Raw genomic sequence first — 27,509 nt, 5'->3', positions numbered from 1 at the left:
ATATGGTCAAGTTCCTTGTTTAAGGAAAGTATTTTCTCCTGATTGGGGCTGCCAGCCACTGATGCAGGCGAAACGTCAGGAGAAAATGCTACTGGAACACGGCCATACAACCCGGAAAAACCCACGACACCCTAATACGCAGTGGCGTAGGAGGTTAAGAGCTCATGTATCTAATCTGGAGGAACCGGGTTTGATTCCCCGCTCTGCTGCCTGAGCTGTGGAGGCTTATCTGGGGAATTCAGATTAGCCTGTGCACTCCCACACACGCCAGCTGGGTGACCTTGGGCTAGTCACAGCTTCTCGGAGCTCTCTCAGCCCCACCTACCTCACAGGGTGTTTGTTGTGAGGGGGGAAGGGCAAGGAGATTGTCAGCCCCTTTGAGTCTCCTGCAGGAGAGAAAGGGGGGATATAAATCCAAACTCTTCTTCTTCTTCTTCTTGATGGACTGAAGGCAGTTTAGGGAGGGGCTGTGGCTCAGCCTCAGAGCCTTTGTTTGCAGTGCAGAATGTCCCCAACCCCGGTTCGATACCTGGTACCTCCCGTCGAAAGGACCAGGTAGCAAGAGATGTGAAAGAGACACCAGAAGTAAACAAGACTGACTCTAGTGGGCCAAAAGGTCTGATTTGGTATCAGGCGTCTTTGGGCACGATCCTGTATTCAGCTGGGCACGATCGTGTGCTTTGAGGGAGGAGAAACATTCATCTGCGCTGCCCCTTTGCTCCGACGAGATCGAAGATATAGAAAAAGTGCAGAGAAGGGCAACGAGGATGATTGAGGGACTGGAGCACCTTCCTTATGAGGAGAGGCTGCAGCGTTTGGGACTCTTTAGTTTGGAGAGGAGACGTCTGAGGGGGGATAGGATTGAAGTCTATCAAATTATGCAGGGGGTAGAAAATGTTGACAGAGAGACATTTCTCTCTCTTTCTCACAATACTAGAACCAGGGGGCATACATTGAAAATGCTGGGGGGAAGAATTAGGACTAATAAAAGGAAACACTTCTTCACGCAACGTGTGATTTGTGTTTGGAATATGCTGCCGCAGGAGGTGGTGATGGCCACTAACCTGGATAGCTTTAAAAGGGGCTTGGACAGATTTATAAGAACATAAGAACATAAGAACTAGCCTGCTGGATCAGACCAGAGTCCATCTAGTCCAGCTCTCTGCTACTCGCAGCGGCCCACCAGGTGCCTTTGGGAGCTCACATGCAGGATGTGAAAGCAATGGCCTTCTGCGGCTGTTGCTCCCGAGCACCTGGACTGCTGAGGCATTTGCAATCTCAGATCAAAGAGGATCAAGATTGGTAGCCATGAATCAACTTCTCCTCCATAAATCTCCATAAATTTATGGAGGAGAAGTCGATTTATGGCTACCAATCTTGATCCTCCTTGATCTGAGATTGCAAATGCCTAACAGGCTTCAGATGCTCGGGAGCAACTTTGCTTCTTTAGCTGCTTTGTTTTAACAGAAGGCCATTGCTTTCAACTGCACTCTGACTGCGACAGATGGGCCACTGCCAGTCAGCAGAGAGATGCTGAACTAGGTGGACTAGTCTGATCTATGAGCTCGATTCTTATGTTCTTATGATGTGACATTTCATTCGGTTGATTTAGTTCAGACTGGAAGCGGTTGTCTGTGACCAAAGAATTCCTTTGGAGGGACTCTGTCTCCATGGAGGCGGGACGGGATGAAGGATATGGAGTGGAAGAGCAGGCCGGGGCTTTCCCGGCCAGGACAGCCCAAGACAGCCCAATTGATTGACTCGAGCTAATAGCTTCTGCTTGTCTGTTTACCTCCCGTTCTCCAGCATCAATCTTGCATCCTGTCACCCCAAGCCGCTCCATCGGCATCGAGGCACCTTGGGAATTAGATGGATGGAGCGAACCGTCTCATTTGTGCACGCTTTGCGTAACTGTAAGAATAATGGCAAAAACGTGCGTTGGGGCCAAATATCCATTGAATTGCAAAGGACAATAGCGCGCAGGTCTTTATATTTGCATTGGTATGGATGATATCACACATGAATACAATTATTAATGCTGACAAAAAGCATAAATAATACAAGACCAATCTATATGGTGCTTTTGTGAGCCATAGTCAAAAATATGCCTTTAAAAAAGTATAGACAACACAACAATCAGTCTGTGTGGTGGTTATATTAGCAAGAATAAGGTGTCAGGGTGGTTTTTCCCTGATAAAAACCTGCCCAGATGACATATAAGCACCACATAGACCAGTGATGGCGAACCTTTTTGAGACCGAGTGACCAAATTGCAACCTAAAACCCGCTTATTTTTCGCAAAGGGCCAACACAGCAATGTAACCCAAATGCTGAGGTTTTAGTTTAGAAAAAACGGTTGGCTCCGAGCCATGCGTTACTTGGGAGTAATCTTGGTGGTAGTCGGTGGCTTTGTTTTGAAGCAATCGTGCAACTCTTCCAATGGGTGAATCACAACCCTAGGAAGGTTTACTCAGAAGCAAGCCTCATTGCCAGCAACCGAGCTTACTCCCAGGTAAAGGATTGCACTTTAGTTCTTCGCATGAAAATCAGTGGGGTTGAACAGCGCTTAACAGGGCTACCTACACTGCTTCCCCAAAACGAGGTCTTAGGTTTAATGCTAATAATTGAGCCCAGCAACCCAGGCAAGCCTACGTGTGTGTGCGGGGGGGATGACTCTGTTTGCGCGTGCCCACAGAGAGGGCTCTGAGTGCCACCTCTGGCACCTGAGCCATAGGTTCGCCACCACTGACATAGACTGATTATTGGGTTCTCTATCCTTTTTGAAAGCATATTTTGCTGATAGAAACAATTTTGGTTGTATGGTCAAAGGCTTTCATGGCCGGAATCACTCGGGTGTTGTGGGTTTTCTGGGTTGTTTAGCAATTGTGTAGTTCACATAAGCATCATATAGATGGTCTTGTATTTATACTTTTGTAAGCGTTAATTGCTGATGAAGCTAATTTTATTAATGGATAACGACATATTCATTCTGTTGCAAATATTTTTTAAAAACCACTTACGTACATTGTCCCTTGCAATTCAATGGATATTTAGCCTCAACACAGATGTTATTCTTACATATATACCTTCTTGCCTTTTTTAATTTTCATCATTACTCTGCATAACTCTGCATAAAGTGAGAAGATCATCATGCTTGAGCTCTTCAAGAACTCTTGGGTGAATGCAATCTGGGCCAGGGGATTTGGTAGCATTTAGTTTATCAATGGCTGCCAGAACTTCTTCCTTGTCTACCACTACCCTGTTTCCCCGAATATAAGACATCCCCAAAAAATAAGACATAGTAGAGGTTTTGCTGAGGTGCAAAATATAAGGCATCCCCCGAAAGTAAGACATAGCAAAGTTTTTGTTTGGAAGCATGCCTGACGAACAGAACACAGAAAAATAGGACATCCCCTGAAAATAAGATATAGCACATCTTTGGGAGCAAAATTTAATATAAGACACTGTCTTATATTCGGGGAAACACGGTATCTTTGCTAGTTCCTCGGATTCGCCTCCTAAGAAGCTTGGTGCAGATGCAGGAATTTTCCTCACCTCCTCTTGGGTAAAAACAGATGCAAAGAATTCATTCAGCTTCTCTTCAATCTCCCTGTCATCCTTTAGCACACCTTTTGTTCCTTCGACATCTAATGGGCCTACCTCTTCCCTAGCTGGCTTCCTACTTTTGATGTACTTGAAGAACTGTTCTTACGTTCTTGGTGGTCTCCCCATCCAGGGCTGACTCTGACAAGAGTTCACTGAGACTGTGCAGAGCGCGTTGGCCTCCAGGTGAGGACACTAACCCTCTTCTTTCCTTCCTCCCCACAGAGCCAGCTGTCGCAGGCACTGAATGGATTGTCAGACAGAGCAAAGGAAGCCAAGGAGTTCCTCGTTCAGCTCCGAAACATGGTGCAGCAAATTCAGGTAGTGTATGTCACCACTAGTATCTATACAACTTTGCTCTCTATAGTATCCTCTAAATCGAGGGATGTAATTGTACCTCTCTCTTCTGCATGGGTTAGACCTCCCCTCTAATATCGTGTTCATTGCAGGGGGTTGGACTTGACGGCCCTTGAGGTCTCTTCCAACTATATGAGTCTATGATTCCCAACTGAGACTGTGTGTCAGGAGAGTCCCGCCGCTTGACTGACAGGTGGTTTTGCCCAACAGGAGAACAGCGTGGAGTTTGAGGCCTGCCTGGTTGCCCAGTGCGACGCGCTGATCGATGCTCTCAACCGGAGGAAAGCCCAGCTGTTGACACGGGTCAACAAGGAACACGAACACAAGCTCAAGGTGAGTCTGGGATGGCTCTGATTGGCCGTGGGGGAATCGAGACAGGGGAAGGGACTATGGGGCTTCTTTTGAAAAGAGGGAGCAGCTTCTCTGCTTACAGTTGCACAAGGTACTAGGTGGGGGGTCTCCAGCCAGGGATGCTGGTGGAAGGACCCCAGTGCCTCACCCTTCAAGCCCCTTGCGAGTAGCAGGAACTGGTGGCTTTTTCTCTGCAGCGCCGCCATTACAAGTGGTCAGATGGTGGTATTGCAGGAAGCAGCGTAGCCGGGATCAGGTGACCCAGGGAGCTAACGAAGCAGCCATCTTGGTTCCTCATTATTAGAGACTTCATTTTGTCCATGCTCTTTATTTACATTGTGGTATTTAAGGGGCGGAGCCTGGGATGGGTGAGATTTGGGAAGGCGGGGACCTCAGCAAGGCAGAGTGCCGTAGACCCCGCCCTCCAAAGCAGCGTTTTCTCCAGGGGAGCTGATCTCGGCCATGTGGAGATCAGTCGTAAAAGCGAGAGATCTCCAAGTGCCACCAGAAGTCCACCATACTCAAAACAATTGCGGGGCGGGTGCACTGAGTAAATACAACCAATCCACTTTTATACCCTAAGGGCTAACACGCTTGTCCTAAGACAGCGGTGCATTTTACACCTTTATGATGACAATTCTTGTGTTTGCATGCGTGCAAAAGCGCTCCTTGAATCTCCAATCTAAATAATCCTTCCTGCTTATGTAACCTCAACTTGTGGGTTCTGTGGGGCAGAACTTGGAATGAGTTTGCAACAACAAATTTAGAAAAAACAAAATGGTTTACTTTCTTAACATATAACATCAAACATCAACATTTAACGTCACACTTCAAGGTCCTGTTCAGGTTTGCATTTTCAAGTCCTTATATTTACCGTCTACTGATATTGCCAAGTCCAATTCTTCTTTGCAAGTGGGTTGGCTCCTGAAGACTCCAAGGGCTGGGTGAACAGGATTCAACATGAGGAAGGTTTCCAGGAGAACTCTCACCCATTACAACCACAAAAAGAACCCTTAAACAAGGTGTTAAGGGCTTATTCAAACCAAGGTCCGAGTCTGGTAGCCTTGTCTCCTCCAAACTACATGAGCTCTGCAGCCTCTTGCTGCTTTGAGTCTCCACCCCTTACTGGGTCAACCCATTCTGAGCATGGGGGTTACACTTACAAAATGCACTCGCGTTTAACAACAATATGTGCAATACAAGTATAAACTAAATGCAAATAGTCAATCGTTAAACCTCAATCATAGGGTGTTTCCCCGCTCATCCCGATCCCCCCTGAGAGCAGCGCGCGGCATCCCTGGTGCACGCCAGGGCGTCCCCACAACCCCGCACTCTGCGCAGGATCATCAAAAGGTGCCGTTTTCTCCAGCGCCAGGGATGCAGTGCGCTGAGGGGGCGCGACAGCGGCAGCGTCGGGGCGGCTGTGCTGTTGCCGCCCCTGTCGTGGGGAGTGCCCCGGGACCCCGCACTACTTGAGGAGAGTAGCGCGGGGCTTAAGGTAAGTGGGGAAAGGCCCATATTTGGGTTTGGGCACCTCAATCGTAACTTGTAACGACGAGAGATCTCCTGGTGCCTCCTGGCCGTTGGCAACCCAGGGGTAGCTTGACCATTTGGTCGGTCTGCCAAGCCTGTCTGTTGGCTCCAGTCTCTGCACACACCTGAGCATCCCGTTGCCCAATGCCATATCACAAGCGTTGCTCAACACTGATTCTGCAGAAACTGGGAACGGTTCCCTTGTTTTGAAAGACAACGTCCAGCTTTCCACTTGACCGGTTCCAGCTGCTTTGTTTTGATGGGTTGTAGAATTTTTTCCCCTTAATTGTCACGGCACAATGCCCTCTTTGCTTTTCAGTTTTTGCCGGACAGGATCTCTTGTGGGGTAAATCAATACCTTATTCCCCCTGGGGGAAAGAATCTGTAGCAGTTTTTGGGGGGCGGGGGCGGGGTGCTTACAAGCCACGCCCTTTGAGGTTTATTATTTCTTTATTGTTTTGTCGAAGGCTTTCATGGCCGGAATCACTGGGGTGTTGTGGGTTTTCCGGGTTGTATGACCGTGTTCCAGTAGCATTTTCTCCTGACGTTTCAGAAGATCCTCTGAAGATGCCAGTCACAGATGCAGGCGCAACGTCAGGAGAAGACACTACCGGAACACGGCCATACAGCCCGAAAAACCCACAACACCCGATTTATTGTTTGTTTGTTCACAACACAAGCCTTTATTGGCATACAAAACAGGACAAAGTTTTAAAACAAAACAAGGTTAAGAAGTGCAGTTAAAACTACTAATTTCCAGTACAAAATTTGCAACCGTTTCACAAAAGAGCATATCAGAGCTGTTCAGGAGATTGGGGATCTTATCACACTCATGCCACTGAGAACATTGCAAGAAAATGGAATTCATGTATTTCATGCGTATCTTATTGTATTTAGGGCATAGAAACAGAGAAATTGTTTGTTTATTTTATTCAGTTTACTATCCCTCCCTTTCCCGGCTCAGGCCGGGCTAACAGCCTTCACGTGAGAATCTCCGATATAATTCCATAAAACATTGAAACGCAGCCCTTAAAAACATAATTAGCAACTTTCTTCAATGCCATTTAAACATCCTAAATCCTGCGGCGCCAGTAATATATTTTAAAAATAGATGTTTATCACCCAAGGAGCTTCGCTCTCCCCTCTCAATAATAATCTAAACTGTAATAATAAGAAGGCTAGAAGAGAAGTGTCCCTAGCGGGCAAACTCGAGGGGAATTCACGGCATTCCTGGGCTACCTTTCTGGACCAAACCCCCAGTTCTTCCCTCCGGTCTGGACCAGATGGTCCAGAGAATACCTTGCTGGAGGGTCCCCCTGCTCCCCCTAACCTCACCAGTGGGGGAGGGGAAAGGGACACCCCCCACCACAGAATGCAGGAATGATATGAGCACCGAGGTGGATTAGGCTTTAGCAGGCCCCACAAAGGATGCAGGCGGGGAAGGCTGACTATCGCTATGGTGACTGTTGCCATAGAAACACCCGTGGATGGATGGATGGAGAAGGGGCGGCCTCGTGCGCACGGGACCACTAACCAGTCGGCCGAAGGGAGAGGATTTGAGGGGGGGAGGGTAGACTGCCAGCAGGGTTCCCAACGTCCAGGAAGGGCCTAGAGATCCCGCTGAATTATAGCTGGTTTCCAGATGAGAGAGACGGGTTTCCCTAGAGAGAACGGCTGCTTTATTTATTTATTAAATTTATATCCTGCCCTCTCCGACCAAGGCTGGTTCAAGAGCCCTCTGGGGGAGGGCGCTTTATAAATATAGTAAATAAATAAAATAAAAAGAGGAGGGGTTTTGCGCACTGTATCTCAAGTAGGTCTCTCCTGAAAACTTTTCCCCCTTCAGGTCCTCACCCCAAGTCAGAGCTGGGAACCATGGCACTGCCTTCTGAATAGTGTTGCCAACTTCCAGGGGCCGCCTGGAGGCCCCTGCTATTACGATTGATCTCCGGGTGACAGAGATCAGCCCCCCCCCCTGAAGAAAATGGCTGCTTTGGAAGGTGGACTCGATGGCATCAGATCTTCTGAGGTCCCCCCGCCCTGCCCCCCAACCCCCTCCTCAGGCTGCAACTCCCAAACCTCAAGGAATTTTCCAAGCCAGAAGTGGCGACCTTAGGAGAGGAAGAGAAGAAAAGTTTGGATTTATATCCCCCCTTCCTCTCCTGTAACGAGGCTTATGATCTCCTTCCCCTCTTCCCCACAACGAACACCCTGTGAGGTAGGTGGGGCTGAGAGAGCTCCGAAGAACTGTGACTAGCCCAAGGTCACCCAGCTGGTGTGTGTTGGATGCACAAGCTAATGCGGTTCCCCAGATAAGCCTCTGCAGCTCAAGTGGCAGAGCGGGGAATCAAACCCGGTTCTCCAGATTAGAGTGCACCTACTCTTAACCACTACACCTTGCTGGCTCTCTTAGCTGCCAGAGATAGAGCGGATTCTGATTAGAGTTGACAGGTCCGTACCACACACACCCCGGCCACTAGCAAGGGATGGGGGGGGGGTGTAGGGTTGCCAAATCCAGACTGGAGAAATCCAGGAGATTTGGGGATGGAGCCTGGGGCGGACAGAGCCCTCCAAATCATCTGTTTTCTCCCAGATAACAAATATCTGTAGCCTGGAGATGAGTTTGAATCCCAGGGGATCCTCAGGTCCCAGCTAATCCCTAATCAGGGGTCTGCAACCTGCGGCTCTCCAGATGTTCATGGACTACAAATCCCATCAGCCCCTGCCAGCATGGCCAATTGGGTGGCCAGTTGGCCATGCTGGCAGGGGCTGATGGGAATTGTAGTCCATGAACACCTGGAGAGCCGCAGGTTGCAGACCCCTGCGCCTAGTTCATGATCCCTTTTCGTGGGCGGTTGTGGCTGTGGAGGAGAACTCACTGAAGGGAAACTTTTGGTCCACAAGGAGGGAGGATTGAAGAAGAAGAAGAAGAAGAAGAAGAAGAAGAAGAAGAAGAAGAAGAAGAAGAAGAAGAAGAAGAGGAGGAGGAGTAGTAGTTTGGATTTATATCCCCCCTTTCTCTCCTGCAGGAGACTCAAAGGGGCTGACAATCTCCTTGCCCTTCCCCCCTCACAACAAACACCCTGTGAGGTAGGTGGGGCTGAGAGAGCTCCGAGAAACTGTGACTAGCCCAAGGACACCCAGCTGGCATGTGTGGGAGTGCACAGGCTAATTTGAATTCCCCAGATAAGCCTCCACAGCTCAGGCGGCAGAGCTGGGAATCAAACCCGGTTCCTCCAGATTAGATACACGAGCTCTTCACCTCCCACGCCACTGCTGCACCTCCGCAAACCCAGCAGAGAGGAGGCTTGGAGCCAGAGGCCTTCCCCTCGGATGGCAAAAGGCGGTGAGCCAGGAAATGTTTTCTGGTCCAGTTAAGCTGAATGCGTTTGTGCCTCCTCAGCAGAAATTTAACTCCACCCCCGTCCCCTCTGTGAGGTTTCCCTGCTGGCCTCCTTTCTCTGCAGGCATGGAAGCGTCTGCTTTCCAAAAACTTCCTTGTCCTTCAGTCGGAACCAGTGAGGTCTAGCGGTTAAGAGCGGGGGACTTTGGGACTCCTCACAGTTGAGAAAAGTGGGATATAAGTCCAAATTCTTCCTTTTCTTCTTCAGCCACCACCGGTGTTTGGTTTATTCTGCCTCTCGCCCCTCTTTCCCAGCGCATTTTTAAAATTATCTGTCCTCTCACCTGTACCTGGACTTCCTCTGGGTGTGTGAAGTCCAGGTACAGGTGAGAAGAGGCATCCATTTTTGTAGCTGCACCCACAGTCGCTCCTAGCTTCGGGTTGGGAAATCGACATTTCCAGTGGTGGGATCCAAACATTTTAGTAACAGGTTCCCATGGCGGTGGGATTCAAACTGTGGCGTAGCGCCAATGGGGCTGGGCGGGGCATTCCGGGGGGCGTGGCCGGGCATTCTGGGGGCGGGGCATTCCTGGGCGGGGCTGTGGCAAGGACGCAGCCGCTGCACCGGTCCTTGGGCAGGAAACGAATGCACGCAGGCGCAGGCTGCCACGCACGCCGGTGCCCCTCCTGCTAGACTGCTTCAAGTTCTGCACACTACTGCTGAGAGGAGGGGCGTAACTAAGGCAAAAATCACGTGGCAAAATCACCAATGAGTAACCCCCTCTCGGCACACACAAATAATTAGTAACCTACTCTCGGGAACCTGTGAGAACCTGCTGGATCCCACCTCTGGATATTTCCCTGGACATTTGGGGGGTCGGCCCTGAGGATGCTAGAATGGTGAGCTCTGTGAATTCTACCCTGTCCACACAACCAGCTTGGCACCAGCATGGGGTACTAGTTAAGAGCAGGTGCACTCTAATCTGGAGAACCGGGCTTGATTCTCCTCTCAGCCACTTGAGCTGTGGAGTCTTATCTGGTGAACCAGATTAGCTTGTGCACTCCAACACATGCCAGCTGGGTGATCTTGGGCTAGTCGCAGTTCTTCAGAGCTCTCTCAGCCCCACCCACCTCACAGGGTGTTTGTTGAGTGGGGGGTGGGGGAAGACAAAAGAGATTGGAAGCCCCTTTGAGTCTTCTTACAGGAAAGAAAGGGGGGAATATAAAGCCAAACTCCTCTTCTCTTCTTCTTTCTTACATACCCAGCAAGCTTAAGCAATGCATAAAACGTTTCTTGTAAACAAAGATACAGTACAAACGTCCATACTGGAAATCCAGTCTACATCCTGGCCCCAAAAAGCAGTTGAAAATCAATGATCTAAACTACAGTTTAAAACTACGTGCCAATAAAACGGAGAACGAAAGGCACTGTGACTGTGGCGCTGCTCGAAAATACAAATCAGGTGGAATTGCAGAGGAGTGAGAGCAAATCGATACAGTTGGAGCGCTACAATTAAACCGTTGTTAATAATTCACAACGCCGAACAAGAAAATCAACAAGTGGCAAATTTTAAAAAGCCCCGTTAAATCAACCCTGTGGGGGTAAGGGACAATCAAAGCATCCATTTTTAACAGGATTTCGTGTTTTCTTTTATTATTTTGATTCAGTTTTTTAACTTGTCCTTTCAAATCAAAGTCCAAAACATACAGGCCCGTGGTGGCAAACCTTTGGCACTCCAGATGTTATGGACTACAATTCCCATCAGCCCCTGCCGGCATGCCAATTGGCCATTCTGGCAGGGGCTGATGGGAATTGTAGTCCATAACATCTGGAGTGCCAAAGGTTCGCCACCACTGATATACGCTGATTCTGCACAGGCAACACTAAAGGGTTAAATGACCCCATGTTGCTTGTTCCTCCATTTGCATGGCCGGGGCAAGGACCAGCTGGAATCGCTGGTATTCTAGCGGCAGGAAGAGACATGGTTTGCACGGGGAATGCTGTGTTTCCCTGCGAACCACGTACCCAAGAATCACCCACTTACTGCTGCAGCGTGGTGGCTCCCCAGAGAATCCATTCCCATGGTGGTCGCCTGGGGAATCCACCATAACCGCGGACGGAAGCAGGTTGGGAATAGAACACTTCCTGCTTGCCGTAGTTTGCAAAGGCAAGCAGGAAGTGACTGAAACCCAGGTTGAAGGGAAAAAAGGAAGAAATTGGCATCAGTGGGATTTGTTAGGTCTTGAACCTTGAAGCAATAAACAGATTCTGTGTTGGGGTGCTGTGTGGTTTCCGGGCTGTATGGCTGTGTTCTAGCAGCGTTCTCTCCTGATGTTTCGCCTGCATCTGTGGCTGGCATCTTCAGAGGATCTGATAGTTGGAAAGGAAAGCAAGTGGAGTATATATACCTGTGAGTAAAGGTCAATAGGTGAGGGCATCTGAATAGGAGTGGCCTGGCAAGTGAGTAACAATGAAGAGTAGCATGTGAGTAACAATGGAGATAGTAAGGTCAATAGGTGAGGCATCTGAATAGAACTAGTCTGGCCTTTATTCCCTGTGATTGTCTATAGTCATCCTGTGCCTGTGTGGAGCTGATTAGTCACTGTCTTGACTCTAGAGTTTTTCAAAACTGGCAGCCAAATTCTGTTCATTTTCATGGTTTCTTCCTTCCTGTTGAAATCGTCCATGTGCTTGTGGATTTCAATGGCTTCTCTATGTAGTCTGACATAGTGGTTGTCAGAGTGGTCCAGAATTTCTGTGTTTTCAAATAATATTCTGTGTCCAGAATATTGGTAGACCTGGGATTTGTGTGTGTGCGTGTGCAATTTCAGTGTTTGCCCTGGGGGCCATTTTCTGTAGATATGCCCAGTGGTGGGATCCAAAAATTTTAATAACAGGTTCCAACGGTGGTGGGATTCAAACAGTGGTGCCGCCGCACACACGCACCTCCAGTCCCTATTGGGCAGGGAGGTTGCTTTAGTAACCCCTTCTCGGCACTCTGGAAAAATTAGTAACCACTTCTCTAGAACTGGTTGGATCCCACCTCTGGATATGCCCCTGCCTGTAAGGTAGGCCAGGCCAGGCTGAGAGTTTGTGAGAGACCCAAGTTCACCTCGTGACCTTCCATGGTAGAACTGGGGATTCAAAACCAGGTCACCTGGGGTCCTCGCCTGCCAGTCTATCCCCTATACCCCCCTGGCCCTCTGTAACATCTAGTAGAGCGTGTCTCGGTAATCTAACGGGGATCAGATCAGGGGCCGGATGAGGCTTTTGGAGGAACATCTGGGGCTGGTTTATCGGCCGAAGCTGATAAATCCCTCAAGCTGTTTTCCTGCCCTTGGGAGCAATAATCTGCCCCCCATCCCTGTTCTTAGCGTATCCAGTCCCTGAGACATTTCAGCAGAAGGCAATAGCCTCCGGGGACATCTTAGGTCTGCCGGAGAGAGGCCTTCCCTTGCGTGGAAGGTTTGGGTCATCCTATTCCGTCAAGCTCTAAAAGTAAGAAGAAGCAACGGGCTTGCGCTCGGCCAGGCTCACAGCTGTGCTTGGGATTTCGGTCGTACGTGGATTGCCTGCCTCTCTTTCGGGCTTGGGAGGAGCCGCAGCTGATGAGCCAAACACTTTGTGACGGCTGCTAATTAGAGCCAATTTGGGAAGTCCTTGTGGCGCTCGAAGGCGGGAAAGGAGTTGGGGAATCCACAGGACGGGGATATTTTGCAGGCTTCCCGCCAGCTCTGTATAATCTCCCGATCGGAATTCCTGCCGCCAGCCCTGTCCCGGGCACTTCTAGGGTTGCCAGCCTCCAGGTGATTCCAGGAGATCTCCCAGAATTCCTTCTCCTCTGCAGGCTACAGAGATCAGGCCCCCTGGAGAAAATGGCGGCTTTGGAAAGGGAATTCCAAAGTGGGTGATTTGGGGAGTGGACTCGGTGGCTCTGTTCCTCCCCAGGTTTCACCTCCCCAAATGTCCAGGAGTTTCCCAACCTGGGTCTGGCAACCTACCCAGAGGTGGGATCCAGCAGGTTCTCACAGGTTCCCGAGAGTAGGTGCCTAATTATTGGTGTGTGCCGAGAGGGGGTTACTCATTGGTGATTTTGCCCCGTGATTTTTGCCTTAGCTACGCCCCTCCTCTCAGCAGTAGCGCGCAGAACTGGAAGCAGTCTAGCAGGAGGTGCACCGGTGTGCGTGGCAGCCTGCGCCTGCGTGCATTCGTTTCCCACCCAAGGACTGGCACAGGAATGCCCGCCCAGGAATGCCTTGCCCCCAGAATGCCCAGCCATGCCCCCGTCGTGCCCCGCCCAGCCCCATTGGCGCTATGCCACAGTTTGAATCCCACCACCATGGGAACCTGTTACGAAAATTTTTGGATCCCAGCACTGAACATACCCCCTCATCCCCTACCAGTGGCTATTGTCCTGACATACTGCATCTGGGCAAGGTTTGCCAGTTGCACAGTGGCAGATAGGAAGATACTCCATAGCGTGATTACTACTGCCCAGAGAATAATTGGATGCCTTCTCCCCTCTTTGGAAGAACTCTATATTTCCCGCTGCCTAAAGAAAGTTCAGAATATTCCGAAAGACCCGTCTCACCCTGCATACTCTTTTTTTTTTTGAGATATTACCATCTGGCAGATGATATAGGATCATAAAAACAAGGACAACTAGGCGCAGAGACAGCTTCTACTCTAGAGCTGTGGCTACGCTAAACTCCGTGGTGTCGCGTTGACGGGGCTGTGGCTGTGTAGAGATGGTTGGAAGGGGGATTGTGGGTTTGATTCCCCAGTGAGGACTGCAGAAATGTGCATCCGAGGATGTTTGTATTTTCATTGTGTGTGAACAATGACATTAAAGTTTATCTTATCTTATCTTAAAGTTTATCTTATCATTGGGGACCTGGGACCCTATGAAGAAGGAGGGGGAGGAGGAGGACGACAACTTTGGATTTATACCCCACTTTTCCCTCCTGTAAGGAGACTCGAGGTGGCTTACAAACTCCTTTCCCTTCCCCTCCCCACAACAGACACCTTGTGAGGCAGGTGGGGCTGAGGGAGTTCCGAGAGAACTGTGACTAGCTTAAGGTCACCCAGCAGGAGTGTAGGAGTGGGGAAACAAATCCAGTTCACCAGATAAGAGTCCGCCGCTCATTAAGAGGAGTGGGGAATCACACCCGGTTCTCTTAACTGCTTCAACACACTGGTCTGCCCCTCTCTGGGGGGCAGTCTACACAGGATTTTTGTTTAGTGGTGTTGCACAAGTGTTAGAACATAAGAACATAAGAACTAGCCTGCTGGATCAGCATCTAGTCCAGCTCTCTGCTACTCGCAGTGGCCCACCAGGTGCCTTTGGGAGCTCACCTGCAGGAGGTGAAAGCAATGGCCTTCTGCTGCTGCTGCTGCTCCCGAGCACCTGGTCTGCTAAGACATTTGCAATCTCAGATCAAAGAGGATCAAGATTGGGAGCCATAGATTGACTTCTCCTCCATAAATCTGTCCAAGCCCCTTTTAAAGCTCTCCAGGTTAGTGGCCATCACCACCTCCTGTGGCAGCATATTCCAAACACCAATCACACTTTGGGTGAAGAAGTGTTTCCTTTTATTAGTCCTAATTCTTCCCCCCAGCATTTTCAATGAATGCCCCCTGGTTCTAGTATTGTGAGAAAGAGAGAAAAAGTTCTCTCTGTCAACATTTTCTACCCCATGCATAATTTTATAGACTTCAATCCTATCCCCCCTCAGACGTCTCCTCTCCAAACTAAAGAGTCCCAAACGCTGCAGCCTCTCCTCATAAGGAAGGTGCTCCAATCCTTCAATCATCCTCGTTGCCCTTCTCTGCACTTCTCTGTACCCTGTGGATCCCCACCCCATCAAGAGACCGTGGGTGAGTTCAAGAGTAGAGGTGTAAAACAGCGTCATTGCTTAAGCAAGGGAATTTGTACAAAGGACTGGCGTTCCAACCACGCAAGAGGTTAAACCTTTTATAGGAACAGCTTTCCAGACACTAAATACTGTGTCTCCTTCTAATTGGTTACACACGGAATCGTCGTTTTCGTGACTGGTTCCTACAGATTATGCAGCCGAGGCCCTTTCCTTTGAGACGACATTAATAATTCAGTTGGTTTGCGGCAATTTCTCCGTAGTTATCTATGAGTTTGTTACTATGAGACATTCGTCTACCCAATTATCCCTTTATAATTTATCTTTTAGCCATTGGCCTTACATGCTCACTCGTCTACCTAGATTTACAGGGTACTTTGGATACTTTTGACACGGTTCTAAAAGAAAACACAAGGCGTTCCAGGACCACGTCGGGTCATATTCTGGAAGCTCTACCTTACCTCTCGCCTCTTAAATCTGTTATTGGGCCAGGACTTTAGAGTTTAACAACTGATGTAAACCCTAGACGCGTCAACTGTTGAAATCAGCCTCCTTGATCTTACAATAGCAGGCATAGAGAGCAAGGGGCCATCCTAGTTAAGAAGACACAAAGTTGTCCGTGACTGCTAAACAATCTCTTTTAACCTGCAATGCCAGGTGCAAAAGCTATTCCTCCCTTTGGAATTGTCCTTTATTATCTTTAAAACAAGCAAATTCCTATGAAGTTTAAGAACATAAGAACTAGCCTGCTGGATCAGACCAGAGTCCATCTAGTCCAGCACTCTGCTACTCGCAGTGGCCCACCAGGTGCCTTTGGGAGCTCACATGTAGGATGTGAAAGCAATGGCCTTCTGCTGCTGCTGCTCCCGAGCACCTGGTCTGCTAAGGCATTTGCAATCTGAGATCAAGGAGGATCAAGATTGGGAGCCATAGATCGACTTCTCCTCCATAAATCTGTCCAAGCCCCTTTTAAAGCTATCCAGGTGAGTGGCCATCACCACCTCCTGCGGCAGCATATTCCAAACACCAATCACACGTTGCGTGAAGAAGTGTTTCCTTTGATTAGTCCTAATTCTTCCCCCCAGCATTTTCAATGTATGCCCTGGTTCTAGTATTGTGAGAAAGAGAGAAAAATGTCTCTCTGTCAACATTTTCTACCCCATGCATAATTTTATAGACTTCAATCATATCCCCCCTCAGACGTCTCCTCTCCAAACTAAAGAGTCCCAAACGCTGCAGCCTCTCCTCATAAGGAAGGCGCTCCAGTCCCTCAATCATCCTCGTTGCCCTTCTCTGCACTTTTTCTATCTCTTTGATATCCTTTTTGAGATGTGGCGACCAGAACTGAACACAGTACTCCAAGTTCGGTCGCACCACTGCTTTATATAAGGGCATGACAATCATTGCAGTTTTATTATCAATTCCTTTCCTAATGATCCCCAGCATAGAGTTTGCCTTTTTCACAGCTGCCATGCATTGAGTTGACATTCCCATGGAACTATCAACTAAGACGCCCAAATCCCTTTCCTGGTCTGTGACTGATAGCACTGACCCCTGTAGCATGTATGTGAAGTTTTGATTTTTTGCCCCTATGTGCATCACTTTACATTTTGCTACATTGAACTGCATTTGCCATTTCCTAGCCCACTCACCTAATTTATCAAGGTCCACTTGGAGCTCTTCGCAATCCTTTGCGGTTCTCACCACCCTACATAATTTGGTATCATCTGCAAACTTGGTCACCACGCTACCCACCCCTACTTCCAGGTCATTTATGAATAGGTTAAAGAGCACTGGTCCCAAAACGGATCCTTGGGGGACACCACTCCATACATCTCTCCATTGTGAGAATTTCCCATTTACACCCACTCTTTGCTTCCTGTTTCTCAACCAGTTTTTAATCCATAGGAGGACTTCCCCTTCCTTGATTGCTGAGTTTTCTCAATAGTCTCTGGTGAGGAACTTTGTCAAAAGCCTTTTGGAAATCCAAGTAGACAATGTCCACTGGTTCCCCCTTATCCACATGCCTGTTTACACCCTCAAATAACTCTAGTAAGTTTGTAAGGCAGGATTTGCCTTGGCAAAAGCCATGCTGACTCTTTCTCAGCAGGTCTTGCTTTTCTATATGTTTTATAATTTTATCTTTAATGATAGATTCTACTAATTTACCAGGAACAGATGTCAAACTGACTGGCCTGTAATTTCCCGGGTCCCCCCTAGATCCTTTCTTAAAGATTGGTGTGACATTGGCCATCTTCCAGTCTTCAGGGATGGAGCCTGATTTCAGGGATAAGTTGCATATTAAAGTGAGAAGATCAGCAATTTCATGCTTGAGTTCTTTAAGAACTCTTGGGTGAATGCAATCTGGGCCAGGGGATTTGGTAGCATTTAGTTTATCAATGGCTGCCAGAACTTCTTCCTTGTCTACCACTATCTTCGCTAGTTCCTCGGATTCACCTCCTAAGAAGCTTGGTTCAGGTGCAGGAATTTTCCTCACCTCCTCTTGGGTGAAGACAGATGCAAAGAATTCATTCAGCTTCTCTGCAATCTCCCTGTCATCTTTTAGCACACCCTTTGTTCCTTTGTCATCTAACGGGCCTACCGCTTCCCTTGCTGGCTTCCTTTATCTTTTTCTTTTCTTTTTAAATTAACAGTTTATTGAAAGGTTAAAATTGATTCAATAGAATCGCTTCTTACAACATCTTAGCATTTCCCAAAAAAGATAGCAAGAAGTGAAGAGTAAAAGCAATGAAAGAAAGTGAAGACAGAGAAGAAATGAAAACAGCTACGAATGCATCCTACAGATTGTTATCGCAGATCATATATAGCACCTTATACCCCTTCTCTTATTATTAGTTTAAAAGAAAAAGAAAAGAAAAAAAAGAGACAACAATAATACATAAATACAAATGTAGACCTAACTACATCCTTCTAACATCTTTTCTTTGCTTTTTAAAAGTGTTTTAATGAAATTTGAACGCTGGGTATGTGTTGTATAGGACTAGAGACCCACATCTCTCAAGCACCTTTAGGGTTAGATCATTAACTATTGAATAATATTAAAATCATTGGAGGATTTCATATTGATTTGACCACGAAGAACACGTCAGCCTGGTTACGTTTGGATTTTTTTGTAGTGGATAGATCAGTGATGGCGAACCTTTTCGAGACCGAGTGCCCAAATTGAAACCCAAAACCCACTTATTTATCGCAAAGTGCCAACATGGCAATTTAACCTGAATACTGAGGTTTTAGTTCAGAAAAAACAGTTGGCTCCAAGGCGTGTGTTACTCAGGAGTAAGGTTGGTGGTAGTCGGTGGCTTTGCTTTGAAGCAACTGTGCAGCTCTTCCAACGGGGGAATCACGACCCTAGGAGAGTTTACTCAGAAGCAAGCCCCATTGCCAGCAACCGAGCTTACTCCCAGGTAAAGGATTACGCTTTAGTTCTTCACATGAAAATCAGTGGGGTTTAACAGCACTTAACATGGTTACCTACACTACTTCCCCAAAACTAGGTCTTAGGTTTAATGCTAATAATCAAGCCCAGCTGTCCAGCTGTCCAGGCCAGCCTAGATGTGGGGGGGACACTCTGTGCATGCCCACAGAGAGGGCTCTGTGTGCCACCTCTGGCATTTGTGCCATAGCTTCGCCACCACTGGGATAGATACTTTGCAAGCACTTTTGCTGAGCCACAATTCCGCTGTCCGTGAACGTATTAGGAAAGCTTTCTGCACCCCCCCCCTTGCCGCAACGCCTTAGCCAGGAGCCCCGGAGTGGGAGATCAAAGATAAGGGGGGGACCGTCCTTTATCTTCTTATCGTCTTTCCAGCTTAAGCTGAGATTCCTGTTCTCCCCAGATAATGAAATTGCTGGCCGCTCTGCCCAGAGTTGACACTCTCTGGATATTAGCGAAGGATCCACCATCTGCCGCGCTAGGCCCCTTCTCTATAAATCACAGCCGGCGACTGCTCTGACTCCGGCACATGAAGGAAACAGCCCCGTCCAGGACACAGGAAGGTCGTGATCCTGGCCTAGACAGGCGGGACTCTAACCGAGATCAACTCCAGATTTTTGCTGAGCCTGATGCCGCCGCCCCTCGTTCTTAGAGGTATAACAGACAAGAATAAAACTGCAAGGATTGTCATGCCCTTATATAAAGCCGTGGTGCGACCGCACTTGGAGTCCAGTGTTCAGTTCTGGTCGCCGCATCTCAAAAAGGATATCGAAGAGATAGAAAAAGTGCAGAGAAGGGCAACGAGGATGATTGAAAAACTGCACGTGAACCGAGATACCTCCTAGGAGAGATGGTCTTTATTTCCCTCCTTGCTTCCTGATCAGGCAAACCCTTTCTGTCCGCTTCCAACCCTCTCTTTCAGCTCCCGCTCACTGCTATCTCTGCAGTCCCATCGCTGATAGTTCCTCTGCCCAGACCTCTTCACCCACCCCCCCACCCCTCATGGAGGTTTCAATTCCGATCAGCGCTTGGACAGATTTATGGAGGAGAAGTCGATTCATGGCTACCAATCTTGATCCTCTTTGATCTGAGATTGCAAATGCCTTGGCAGACCAGGTGATCGGGAGCAACAGCCGCAGAAGGCCCTTGCTTTCACCTCCTGCCTGTGAGCTCCCAAAGGCACCTGGTGGGCCACTGCGAGTAGCAGAGAGCTGGACTAGATGGACTCTGGTCTGATCCAGCAGGCTCGTTCTTATGTTCTTAAGGCCATTGCTTTCACCTCCTGCCTGTGAGCTCCCAAAGGCACCTGGTGGGCCACTGCGAGTAGCAGAGAGCTGGACTAGATGGACTCTGGTCTGATCCAGCTGGCTTGTTCTTATGTTCTTAAGGCCATTGCTTTCACCTCCTGCCTGTGAGCTCCCTAAGGCACCTGGTGGGCCACTGCGAGTAGCAGAGAGCTGGATTAGATGGACTCTGGTCTGATCCAGCTGGCTTGTTCTTATGTTCTTAAGGCCATTGCTTTCACCTCCTGCCTGTGAGCTCCCAAAGGCACCTGGTGGGCCACTGCGAGTAGCAGAGAGCTGGACTAGATGGACTCTGGTCTGATCCAGCTGGCTTGTTCTTATGTTCTTAAGGCCATTGCTTTCACCTCCTGCCTGTGAGCTCCCAAAGGCACCTGGTGGGCCACTGCGAGTAGCAGAGAGCTGGACTAGATGGACTCTGGTCTGATCCAGCTGGCTTGTTCTTATGTTCTTATAAAAAACTAAAAACTGCACTTGACCTTAAAACTCCCAATTTCGTCTCCATCGAGTGCGAACAGTAAAAAATTTCACTTGGTCTTCAACCACAAACTTAAAATTTGAAACTTAATAACCATTACTGATAATTAAAATATTTTTCTCTGTTCTTATAATAAAAACCCACTAATCTTCAGAACTACTAAGCATTGTTTTAGCTTTTTCCGTTTTATGCAAGTAATCCATCAATGGTTCCCAAGTGTCCGAAAAACTGACTAAACTCTTTTCTTTGAGTAATGAAGTGAGTTAGTTTAGTTTATTCAATTTATATCCCGCCCTCCCCTGAAGGGCTCAGGGTGGCGCACAACAATAGTAGAAGTAACAATATCAATATCAGCAATATCAATACTAGCAAACATCAACAAGCATCACAATATATAAGAAAAATTCATAGACATGGGGAATCAAGTCTGCAAAATAACAAATCACAATATTGTTCATTACAAAGTATACCATCACACAAAAATTATCAATAACGTGTCACATTAGCATATAACGTAACAGTATCAGTTACAATACAGTTACAATATAAAGAGTTACAATACAGTATCAGTTACAATACAAACAGTTACAATACATACAGTATCCCTTAGAGAGGCAGCCTATGTTAATTTTTTCATCATTCAAATATCAAACAGTTCACACGTTGCATTCAGGCTGTAAACATCGACAGAAATTTGTATTTTTCAATGAACTCATATCAATTGTAAGTATCACAATACATAAACCCCATAAGGTTGTCATCAATATATACTATCCTAACAATTAAATTGGACTATCTCATTTAGCATATCCATACCAAAGTTTTCTCTTCAAACTGTCAATTCCGTCAAATTTCATGATATTACAAATCATCAACTCATTCAAAAATTCTTGTAGTAGAAAAGCCACTTCATTTTTTCAGTGAAATCAACGAAGAAATGCTTCGCGCGTACCCAGCGTTTTCGGAGCATCCAGTGTTATAGTTCATTGTTCATTGTAATATACAATTTTTTCACCATTGACGCATGTATGCCATTGTGATATGGTACAATCTAAATTTTTAAAATCAGCCTCCAAGTTCCAAAATGTGTCTCTAGTGGCGTAGGAGGTGAAGAGCTCGTGTATCTAATCTGGAGGAACCGGGTTTGATTCCCAGCTCTGCCGCCTGAGCTGTGGAGGCTTATCTGGGGAATTCAGATTAGCCTATGCACTCCAGCGCACACTAGCTGGGTGACCTTGGGATAGTCACAGCTTCTCGGAGCTCTCTCAGCCCCACCCACCTGACAGGGTGTTTGTTGTGTGTGGGGGGGGAAAGGCAAGGAGATTGTAAGCCCCTTTGAGTCTCCTGCAGGAGAGAAAGGGGGGATATACATCCAAACTCTTCTTCTTCTCTTCTACTTTGTGACTGGAGACAGGCTTCAGGGGAGCAGAGGCTAGAGTCTGGGTGGCCATCCTTAATTACAGGCTCAGATTATTATTTTTTCTCCCAATTGGCCTTGCCCCGCTGTGGATGAATGATGATTTCAATCCACGTGGAAAATTTCACCCTTGGGATTTGATCCACAACTGTTATTCAGCATGGGTTATGAACAGGCCAAATAGGCCATTAAACAGCGAGTGCCTGACTGAGCACCAATTGGGCCTAGCCAGATCTTTAGCTTTTATCACCAGTGATTCTAAAACGTACATTACCTTTCCTATGACATACCTAACTAAACTTGGGCCATTTCCACATAGCACAAATATGCCGGGTTGCAACCGGTATCTTGCAAACTGGGTCTATTTTATCCCAGTTTCTCCCTCTGCACGCCCACCTGTTTCTTTCCAGGAGCCGAGTTAGGACCAGGAGGTAATACTCCAGTTTGTTCCACACGAGCCTGGATCTTTCGTGTTTATGTAACCTCTATCTGTGGGTTCTGTGGGGCAGAACTTGGAATGAGTTTGCAACAACAAATTAAAAAACAAAACAAAATGGTTTACTTTCTTAACATATAACATCAACATTTAACATCACACTTCAAGGTCCTGTCCAGGTTGCATTTTCAAGTCCTTATATTTACAGTCTACTGATACTGCCAAGTCCAATTCTTCTTTGCAAGTGAGTTGGCTCCTGAAGACTCCAAGGGCTTGGTGAACAGGATTCAACACGATGAAGGTTTCCAGGAGAACTCTCACCCATTACAAACATAAAAAACCCTGAAACAATAAACTCCAACATTTACAACATAGCAAAAATAAACAACTACCTTCCCAGTAGTTCCCAACAACATTGCAGGTACCTTAACAAGGTGTTAAGGGCTTATACCAGGGGTATGGAACCTGCGGCTCTCCAGATGTTCAGGAACTACAATTCCCATCAGCCCCTACCAGCATGGCCAATTGGCCATGCTGACAGAGGCTGATGGGAATTGTAGTTCCTGAACATCTGGAGAGCCGCAAGTTCCCTACTCCTGGCTTATACAAACCAAGGTCCGAGTCTGGTAGCCTTGTCTCCTCCAAACTACATGAGCTCTGCAGCCTTCTGCTGCTTTGAGTCTCCGCCCCTTTCTGGGTTAACCCATTCTGAGCATGGGGGTTACATTTACACCACAAGTGTACCCCTGCATGCGCAAACCCAGAGCGGCGAGGCGGGAAAAATAAAACGTTTCTGGTCCCGGGGTGTTCGCACAGCAGCGCGGTCACCCCGAGATGTTTGAAAAGAATTGCCAATTTGACAGTTTTTGAAAATCCTGGGATAAGGGAAATATCGCAGTGCAACACTGGGGCAGGCCCGCTTTAGCACCGGAAACCGTGTGGAAAACTTGCACGAACCGGGATATTTCACTTGGCTATCCTGGGATATTTGAACTGTGCGGAAACGTCCTTGAAATACCTAAACGTCGGAGATCTTTTTACTCCGGCCCAATGCAAAGCCTACTCTTCATCTGTTCATGAAGGCAGAAACAAAAATATTCCTGTATTGCCGAAAGCTTTCACAGCCGGAATCACTGGGGTGCTGTGTGGTTTCCGGGCTGTATGGCCGTGTTCTAGCAGCATTCTCTCCTGACGTTTCGCCTGCATCTGTGGCTGGCATCTTCAGAGGATCTGATAGTAGGAATGGAAAGCAAGTGGAGTATATATACCTGTTGGAGTGTCCAGGGTGGGTGAAGAAACATTGTCTGTGAGTAACAAAGAAGACAGCCAAGTCAATAGTTGAGGACAACTGAATAGAAGTATGAGTAACAATGAAGTCTATAGCATGGGAGTAACAATGAAGATAGCAAGGTCACTGGTGGGAGCATCTGAATAGAAGTATCCTGGCCTTTGTTTCCTTTGTCTATAGTCATCCTATGTTTGTGTGGAGCTGATTGGTCACTGTCTTGACTCTAGTATTTTTCAACACTGGCAGCCAAGTTCTGTTCATTTTCATGGTTTCTTCCTTTCTGTTGAAATTGTCCATGTGCTTGTGGATTTCAGTGGTTTCTCTGTGTAGTCTAACGTAGTGGTTGTCAGAGTGGTCCAGAATTTCTGTGTTTTCAAATAATATTCTATGTCCAGGTTAGTTTATCATGTGTTCTGCTATTGCTGATTTTTCTGGCTGAAATAGCATATTCTGGCTGTCTTCTTTGTTACTCACAGACAATGTTTCTTCACCCACCCTGGACACCCCAATAGGTATATATACTCCACTTGCTTTCTCAACATCAGATCCTCTGAAGATGCCAGCCACAGATGCAGGCGAAACGTCAGGAGAGAATGCTGCTAGAACACGGCCATACAGCCCGGAAACCACACAGCACCCCAAAAAGATTCCTGTCAGGAGAGACAATGTAAATCGGGACATATAGAAATGATAGAACAAGTGCTTCTCCTGTGTCAGTACTATAAAAATCTATACACTGGCCGTATTTTGCTGCTGCTATGTAAAGTACCAGATCCAACAGGACAACTTTATACTTCTGTGCTGGTATCTGGAAAATATTTTATATCAGAAGTTCATTCAACAGGAGGCAGAGGAGAATTTCGGAGGAGAGAATTCTCTTTTTTTAAAACATTTTTTTATTTCTTTAATCACAGTGTACAATAAACAAAGAAGAAATACAAAAAAAGATACAATTTCAGGTTATGTTTACATAATTGAAGGCATATAAAACATTAAAGAAAATTATATAAAAACATAAAGAAAGAAAAAAAATAAAAATAAAGAAGAATAGTGTATTAAAGTGGACTTCCAGCTAGTAAAACATATGATACACAATCTAATATCAAAGATACATTAGTACATCTCAAGTTTCTGATTATATTTCATTTTAAGTTATAATTACATTAATGCTACCCTATTAGCTATCTATAGTAGCTCTTTGGAGGAGAGAATTCATGACCTTTCCTCATGACCAGGGTACAGAGAGGATTCGGACGGGAAGAGGGCGTTCTCGAGAGCGTGTGTGTCGAGCGATTCTGCGCACCAACAGATATCCAGTGGCATGAAACCTAGTCGTCCTTGTGAGGGCAGAGAGGCGCGATGCACGTTTTGCAAACAAAAATAACATTAACATTATATTTGGCAAGCAAGTGTTTGAACCTACTGCCCTTTGGCTGTTGTGGGTTTTCTGGGCTCGGTGGCCACGGTCGGATAGCTTTTGCTCCGAAACCGTTTCGCTCGCATCTGCGGCCCGCAACTTCAGAGGCATGTCACGGTGAGATGTGTTTCCCTCTAGAATTCCCGCCTTGAAAGCTTGGGGGGGGCGAGGGGGGAGGCTAGGAAGGAGCAGTCTGCTGGCGAAAGCATTGACGGCTGGCGGCTCTGCCTGTGAGTGTTTCCCACTTACGCTGCTGCCTCCAGACACGAGGCCTCCCGCCACTTCAAACAGAAATAGCAGCACACTGCTAGAGAGCAGCCACAGCTGCTCGCCGTTCCCACTAAAACCCACAGTCAAGATTCCTGAGTGAATTCATCATAATGAAAGAGCCCCCAGCAGCACCTCTGCAAAGTGGTTGTCTAATGTCTGGCTCCGCTCCCTCCATGTCCACGGGGCCTCAAACATCACTGCTGGTTTCCAGGATAAGAAGGATAAGAGCAGGTGGATTCTAACCAGGTTTGATTCCCCACTCCTCCACCTGAGTGGCGGAGGCTTATCTGGTGAACCAGATGTGTTTCTGCACTCCTACATTCCTGCTGGGCCGGTCATGGTTCTCTCAGAACTCTCTCAGCCCCACCTGCCTCACCAGGTGTCTGTTGTGGGGAGAGGGAGGGAAAGGAGCTTGTAAGCCACCTTGAGACTCCTTCCAGGAGAGAAAGGTGGGGTATAAATCTAAACTTCTCCTCCTTTTCCTCTTCCTCTTCCTCCTCCTCCTCTTCTTCTTCCTCTTCTTCCTCCTCCTCTTCTTCCTCTTCTTCCTCTTCCTTCTCCTCTTCCTCTTCTTCTTCCTTCTCCTCTTCCTCTTCCTCTTCCTCCTCCTCTTCCTCCTCCTCCTGCTCTTCCTCTTCTTCCTCCTCCTCCTCTTCCTCCTCCTCCTCTTTTCCTTTTCCTTTTCCTCTTCGTCTTCTTCTTCTTCTTCTTCTTCTTCTTCTTCTTCTTCTTCTTCTTCTTCTTCTTCTTCTTCTTCTTCTTCTTCTTCTTCTTCTTCTTCTTCTTCTTCTTCTTCTTCAACAGTAGGAGGGGGCTGGATGGGGTAGCTCTTGTCCTTCCCTTCTTCCTCAGACTTTTGACTACGATCACCCACCTCCACAGGGCGGCTGGAGATCTTGGGTTACAACTGGCCTCCAGGCGACAGAGGCTGCTTATACACTGGTGCTGTGCCCCGCAGTGAGGGCACGTCTCCTTCGGGGCAGGGTTTTGATGTAGGTTATGTTTATGGCACCGCAAATCCCGGAAGCCCCGTGATTCCTGAGAGCTGGCAAACCCCAATGTTTTCACTGGCTTCAGGGTTTCTGCTTCTTCCAGTTCCCCCCCCCCTTTTCTGGGGGATTGACAGGTGACTGTTTTTTAAAAACTGATAATTAACGAGTCGTCGCAGTAGTGATACGAAGAACAACGATATACAAAATCTAAGGGATTCAGGGGAAAAAAATCAAGCAATCGTGTGACTAACCGGGAGCAGCCTGAAAGCGGGGGCCGGCAATTCCCACAGCGAGCAGTGGAGCGCTTCTTCATGTGTAAACAAAGAAATGCGACGAGACCCCACTTTGACCCCACTGCGAAGAGCCTCGAGGAACGAGCTCTGTGCATAATGGGCCAGAGATCAGTTCGCCTGGAAAAAAATAGCTGCTTTGGAAGACGGACGGTATAACAGCATATCCATGAATGTCGCGAGGGGGAGCACACGGGCCTAGAGGCTGGGGTGCCGCTTCCCACAGACACATGGAGGGGACATTGCAGGGCCCTGTCCCCGAACTCCCCATGGAGTTTAGGGTGGGGGCACAGATGAACGCTGGCCAGTAGGGCTTGCCCTGCCCCCCAAACACCACATGGAGTCCAAGAGTGGCGCGGGCCCATTTTGATGCTGCCCTCTGCTCTCCAGGGTGGTTGTTAAATTATTAGAATCTTACCACTGCTTGAAGCCCGCAGTTTAAAGTTCGCCCTCCCCCGCCACGCGCGCCCCCCAAAGTAAACCATTTCGTTTTTCAAAAAATTGTTGTTGCAAACTCATTCCAAGTTCTGCCCCACAGAACCCACAGAGAGAGGTTACTCATGCTTGAAGCCTTGTGTGAGCACACAACTTTCCCCTCCGTTCAGTGACTGATGCGCTCTGTCCCCGGTGGAAAATGGCTTTTCTAATCTCTGCCCCAGATCTCCCGTCCCTGGAATTACGCATTCTGCTCACGGGAGCTGAGCTGACATCGGTCATGCATGCGGAAAGAGAGAGAGAGAGAGAGAGAGAGAGAGAGAGAGAGAGAGAGAGAGAGAGAGAAAGGACCCAGACAGTCAGGAGGGAAGGACCTTGGCTTACAAACTGGGAGGATGAGACTAGAAATTCAGAGAAGGCGACGACTGGGCCCTCCTCTTCCTTGAGTTGCCGACTTCCAGGTTAGAGCTGGAGACCTTCCAGAATTACAACTGAGCTCCAGAGATCCGTTTCCTGGGACAAAATGGATGCTTTGGGAGGGGTGGGGGTGTCCAGTGGTGGGATCCAAAAATTTTAGTAACAGGTTGCCATGGTGGTGGGATTCAAACTGTGGCGTAGCGCCAATGGGGCTGGGCGGAGCACGGTGGGGGCGTGGCCGGGCATTCCGGGG

At 47.7% G+C, this 27,509-nt stretch overlaps 1 protein-coding gene across 6 annotated transcripts in view; it reads left to right on the top strand.

Annotated features, from left to right (window-relative positions):
* TRIM9 (tripartite motif containing 9) overlaps nt 1–27,509 on the top strand; it is a 100,146-nt gene that overhangs the window by 41,577 nt on the left and 31,060 nt on the right. For all 6 annotated transcript variants that reach the window (XM_048486121.1, XM_048486117.1, XM_048486120.1 and 3 more), the window contains exons 2-3: nt 3,829–3,924; nt 4,171–4,293. In XM_048486121.1, the coding sequence (XP_048342078.1) occupies nt 3,829–3,924; nt 4,171–4,293 (219 nt within the window). The remainder of the gene's footprint in view (nt 1–3,828; nt 3,925–4,170; nt 4,294–27,509) is intronic.

This window comes from Sphaerodactylus townsendi, linkage group LG02 (assembly GCF_021028975.2).
Source record: "Sphaerodactylus townsendi isolate TG3544 linkage group LG02, MPM_Stown_v2.3, whole genome shotgun sequence".
Classification (NCBI taxonomy): Eukaryota; Metazoa; Chordata; class Lepidosauria; order Squamata; family Sphaerodactylidae; genus Sphaerodactylus; species Sphaerodactylus townsendi.
This window is presented reverse-complemented; position numbering and strand designations above follow the sequence as displayed.